The 6000-nt window shown below is 34.7% G+C and overlaps 1 protein-coding gene across 1 annotated transcript in view; it reads right to left on the bottom strand.

The window, feature by feature from the left end:
• Nucleotides 1-824: 824 nt before the first annotated feature.
• The window catches only part of LOC121378362 (cadherin-87A-like), a 72324-nt gene continuing 67148 nt past the window's right edge, over nt 825-6000 (bottom strand). Inside the window, exons 38-41 of the mRNA XM_041506496.1 lie at nt 5489-5613; nt 4623-4654; nt 3962-3987; nt 825-2716 (exon numbers count right to left, since the gene is read on the bottom strand). Of these exons, the coding sequence (XP_041362430.1) occupies nt 2114-2716; nt 3962-3987; nt 4623-4654; nt 5489-5613 (786 nt within the window). The 3' untranslated portion in view covers nt 825-2113. The remainder of the gene's footprint in view (nt 2717-3961; nt 3988-4622; nt 4655-5488; nt 5614-6000) is intronic.

The raw sequence follows: 6000 nt of genomic DNA, 5'->3' as shown, positions 1-6000 counted from the left end.
CAGATAATCAGAGAGAAAACCTGCTGCCACCACACAATGTGCATACTATGGCCTTTGTTACACTAGTTGTGCCTTTCATTTGGGGATCCAATCAGGCCTGCAGTTACAATGTATGGAGTGTGTGTGTGTGGAAGTACGTAGTATGGTGGAGGGACATAAGCACATTCAAATAATTTAAATACTGTAAATGTGCCCCCCACTTGTGAGCCTTTTTAAAAATATTACATTAATGGTTGCCATTGTAACCAAAATCTGATATAGTTAGTACCCAATCAGTCTGTGCCCCTCCACCACGCACACTCCCAAAGTCGTTCCTACGGGCCTGGTATGGCCTCCCTAAATTCGCTAACATTTTATGCTCACTATCATTTCCTGATTTACAGTATATAATAGTAAAACAAAACTGTTTTTAGCAACACAATGGGGGGAGGGGAGGGGGGAGAGGCACATGCCCTTCCTGATACGCTCCTCTGGGTTCTATGGCCCTGCCATGATCCGTCAGTGGGCCCATTGGGCTATTTCTCGCTCCAGCCAGTGCACCGCGACTGGTATATCAAAGGCCATGGTATGTGCTATCCTCTCTATGGGAAGATATAACTTGCTGCTTATTATAATAAAAGAGTAGCCCATGAAGTGGTGACAGCGGGTTTCCTTCCTCAAGTTTTGTGTGGTCCTTAACCATATGTCGGACACCATATAACCGTAAATAAAATGTGTTCTATGGCCCTGCCAATGCATATCTTCAGTTAGAGGGCAGGGGAGGGTACTTCCAGTGCCTATGATCTTTTTAATTTATATACCGAACAAAGAAAATGAAAAGATAATCTTATAAAATATTTATTAATTTTGTATATAAAATGTATCATATACATACATATCTAAAATTTCTCACTATAAAATAATTATCTATGATACAATGTAGACATATGTACATAAACTAACAAACACAAATACATACAGTTTTGTCTCGTAATCACTCTACTAACTCAACAATAAATTCTCTTGATATGGAAGATTAAAATAAATCTAATTTGTGATTCTAACATTAGAAATACATACATTTTTTTAATACCAGGAGTCATATAAAAAATACATTTTCATAACATACATATTCACAAATAATTAGCATCAGATATGTTACCAAATTATTGGTGTGTAAATATCGAGTTTGTGACCACTATCAGAATCAGTATACAAAAAAAATATTACATCACAACACAATATGATTTGTATTTGTCATGGATTTAAAGTGAATGGACAAAACTTATAGTTTGTTTCTTCATAACCGATAGCTAATCATTAGTACAATATTAATATTAAATGTTTGTTTTTTTACACTAAACATTTGTAAAACATTTTTAAATACAGCAAAGCAAAAAGGGTTGTAAATGTATGTTCAAAACTCATTTTTGTATTTTATGACTTGTAAAATACTATTATTAAAGCTAATTACAGAGCAGACAAGGGCTATTAAGAGTTCTATGCTAAACAAAGGCATCAATAACAATATAGGAGAAAAATATACTGTCAAATGTGACCTTCTTTGATCTTTTTTGATAAGTAACCTTAAACATGCCAATTTTGATAGCGTTTTAACAAAACAAGAACGTGTTAAAATATTTACTTATTATACAAGACCAAACCTTTTTTTTTTATACTAAAATTCCACTTTCAGATATGACTTATTTAAAAACAAATTAAACATGTGAATTCTGATATGTTGTAAAGATGACAATGTGTTTGCTTATTAAATAAGTCCAAACCTTTTTCACTCAAATTCTAGATTTAATATTCTTTTGTAGGTTAAAGAACAAACAATACGACTGCATCAGATGGCAGCATTGACCATAATGTTTGGAGTTTTTTTAAAAACTGAATCCATTTATAAAAAAGTATACTTGTATTATGTAAGCATTTTAAAATGAATGAAATTCCTTTATGTATTAAGTAACTGATAAATGAAATTAAATTTTTCAGACAAACGTTCACACAACTGTTTATTTCCTGATCCTCCTTTATTGCTTTACATTTTTGTTTTTATAGAAGGTGTGTATATGGATAATAAACCAACCACATTAATAAACCAGTTCCACGACCAAATGTTTTGGTGATTCTAATCTCTAATTTCCGTGTCAATTTGGTGATGCATCCTGGGAGTTGGCGGTGAGCTGTGTCGAAGTGATGACTTTGGCGTGGACACTGGAGTTGACATGGGTGTGTCCTCTTTAATCTCAACTTCAATATCATTGGGCTCGTGACTACGAAACTCCGCAGGTGGGGGCGGGGGCTGCTCCATGCCATCATCATCAACTGGGTAAGTTTCGATCACAGGGACCGGACCCTCATCAGTTACTGGAGGGGGCAGAGGGGGGGATGCGCTGTCATCGTCGACTGGGTAAGTTTCGATCACAGGGAGTGGACCCTCATCAGTTATCGGAGGGGGCAGAGGGGGAAATGTGTTGTCGTCGTCGACTGGGTAAGTTTCGATGACGGGAACGGGTCCGTCGTCAGGTTGAGAGGGTGCGTCAACTGGAGCCACTATCACAGGCTCTTGTTCTGTGGGGGGTTTCCTCTTTTGAACTACAGCATACTCATCTTCTGGCTCAAACCCGCTGTTGTCATACACTGGGGCGGGTTGTACGACTGGGACTGGTTGTGCAACTGGGAGTTGCTCTTGTGGTCTTACGTCAGCTACTTTTACGTGCTCAACAACAGGCTGCAACATAACAAGCAAAATAGTTAGTACATGTGTTTATTATCGACATGGTTCAACATAACTGAGTTAATAATAATCATATGAAGCACACATATAATAACAAGCGTAATGACGTAATTTGGGGAAGTGACTTCATAATATGACGTTGCTTCCCTAGTTCTAGCTCAGACTGTGCATGTGAAATATGACGTCATTTCATTGTCTCCTAGTGGTGGTTGAAACATTTTGAGATGGTCCTTGGGCATTGTTATGCATAAAAAAAATTACAATAATAATATGAATAATAAAGAAATTATTACACTCGCGTGAGTGTCGAACTGATTTTACGAAACTCGGATAATACATGAATCCTAACACTCATTTCATAAAATCAGTATGACATACAAGCTCAGATAATAATCTCTCTATATATATATGACACAGTTTAAATGAAAACTAGGGCGATGTCTAGCCTACAGTCAAATAGAACTAGGGCATAGTAAAATAAGGTCCATGGGCTTTAGGTGAGTATGAGATAAGCATCAGCAACTGCCAGCCTCTCATGGAGAAGACTGGATCATGATGAATTTTACAAAGGGTTAATTTTCATAAAGAGACTGATGTATTTTATGGATTAAGTTTTGTCACAGCAGAGAACTGCAAAACAAAGAGAGAAAAATAATCCCATACCCACTTGGTGATGAATCTGGGGTCATCTCCAGCTAGACAAAAAGTGCATTTCTAAACTAAAAGGACATTTTTCTTTTAGGGTGGTGGGAGTGGTGACACGACTAGCTGACCCCTTGACTCTGCTAACTATGGGCCAGAAATAAATTAATGAATCAATGTTTAATGACATAATTGGGGAAGGAATGTGGGGTTTTAATGATACCTCAGCACATTTTAAAACTATTGCTTTAAGTAAAGTTTTTAAACTATGACAATAAGTACAGTGTAAAGGAAAGGAACATCTTTTTGGAGATCTCTGAGCATATTTTTAAAACTGTCACTATTTGATGTCTAACAATGCTGTAATTATTTAGAATTTTCATTATTTATAATAGTATTTTATCTCCTTAATTGATGCAGTTTATTTTACTGTATCATCGTGTTAAGTAAAATGAAGACTTCAGTAAAGTACCAGTCGTTACTTGTAATTGAAGAGGGGAGGGGCTCTATACTGTGAGAGACTGAAAAATACAGTGTAATTAATTGCAATGTATATATACTTAGAAATATTTTAGGAAGATAGCAGATTTGTCTTACCTCTTGATATATGTATGTCCGTTGTGCTGAAAAACAACAAAAGTAAATCTTTGAAAAAACCAAAACAAAACAAAATTTAAGCCTAACTATTCTATTAATAACAACCAAAATTAAATATATATATAAAACTTTCTAAAGTTACAAAAGCATGTACCGTGAATCTCCCTTTTAATTAATCTTCAATCCAAATAATCGACATCCATTGTGATCTAGTGGTGTTGTTCAGCAACACAAACTCTTACTTTAAATTTCACTCTGTTTACCCCATTCAATATTGTCCAGTACAACCACTTTAATTTCAGAAGATGCACATTAAACCTGGGCTAATCTGCAACTAAACAAATTACCTGAATGCTAATTTTTATACATATTATCTTAAAACAATTATTATGGCTAAAAACCCTTTTGCATAAATTACCTAAATTTTCTTAATTTTTCAAGAAAATACTCCACTGAAGTTGATAAAATTGAGTAAACCAAAATTATTTCCATTGTAAATGTATTCTTAGCATCTTCTAATAAATTGTCAGTTTTCTTGGCAAAACAATTGTATAAAACAACATCGTTTTGCTTGTTACGCCAGCTGCTCGCATTAACGTGTTCCTTTTCTACTGTAAGTTGTTGGTCATTACCTAATATGAAAACAGAAGAAAATACTAACCTGCTGTTGCTTTATCTGTTTTCTTGGTTCTCCTAAAATAAAAATAAATGTTTTAAATGATTACTGAAAGAACAAGATCTATCCTTTTGGTTCATGTGTGTAGGAAGGTGCCAAAAAGTGTGTGTGTGTGTGTGTGGGGCACACACACACACACACACATATATAAATTCATGTATAAATATATAAAAAACATTGCTGCTCCCCCACTTCCTATGCCAGGGATATTCCCCAATTCAAGACTGCAGTCAGTAATGAAGGTTCAATGACAAAACATCAAGTGATATGAAAAACCTTAAAAAATCCTGTACATGTAATAGCCAGAAAGAAAGAAAAAGACAGAAATGTTCTATCTGATAACACTCAGCACATTTTAATCACAGTTATATGATGTCATACCCTGAATAAATATGAATTGATATACACATGTAAAATAGATATTTCAGTTTTGAACCTTCAAAATATACCTTCTCGTTTAATTTTTAAAACCTGAATTGCGACAATACCTTAAAAACATTAAAACAAATTTGAGATCACAACAATTTTGAATTATTTAACACATGGTAGGTCGGCTTCCATTTGTTTTCCTGTATGCATACTTTGGTTTAAATAAAATTTTATTTTATGAGTGGAGATACAAAAATATTGCTTCCTGCTTTTTCCATGTTATAAAATTCTTGAACATCTAATTGACAGAATACACATGGCTAATAGAAATGTATGAGAGATATCCAGCTATTGTAGAATCAAAAGGTTATCCATTTGTGTAAACTGATTGTAACCAATGATCAATGCTGAAATTCCCAATAATTCCTAAGACTAAAGCGAAATTAAGCACATGTAAATAAATGCAGAGAAACTGTACTCACGATCCTGCGATGCAGTAGCAAGCAATACAGAAGAGAATGAGTGCCATGACAACCAGCAGGATAATGATGATCAGTACAGCCAACACCGGTTCTCTTGTCAGGAAGGAGGAACTTTCTTCTGATGGCTGTGAATAAAGAAGATAAAATCTTAACATTAAAATTATTGTTAAGATTTTATTGTGTCTGGAAAGATATCCCTCAAAGCTATTGGTTTAAAATGAATGCGACTCGTATTTGCAACTTTAAAAGTCCACACTTGCACCTTATGTTACATTAATGTAATAAGATAAGATAAGATACAATAGGGTAGGGTAGGGTAGGGTAGGGCTAGGGCTAAGGCTAGGGCATGGGTGTATCTGATTCATTGTTCAGCATAGCAAAATTTCTGCAGTTTGTGTCAATTAAATTGGTTTTACTTTAACTTGTAATTGCATAAAACCTACATTGATTAAGGTCATGTAAAGAAAATCAAAGTTGGCTTGTTTATTGGTGTAGTTCTGGTTTAGTTCATT

The sequence above is a fragment of the Gigantopelta aegis genome, chromosome 8 (genome assembly GCF_016097555.1).
Source record: "Gigantopelta aegis isolate Gae_Host chromosome 8, Gae_host_genome, whole genome shotgun sequence".
NCBI classification, from domain to species: Eukaryota; Metazoa; Mollusca; class Gastropoda; order Neomphalida; family Peltospiridae; genus Gigantopelta; species Gigantopelta aegis.
The sequence above is the reverse complement of the archived record's forward strand: the minus strand, read 5'-3'. Positions and strand labels throughout refer to the sequence as shown.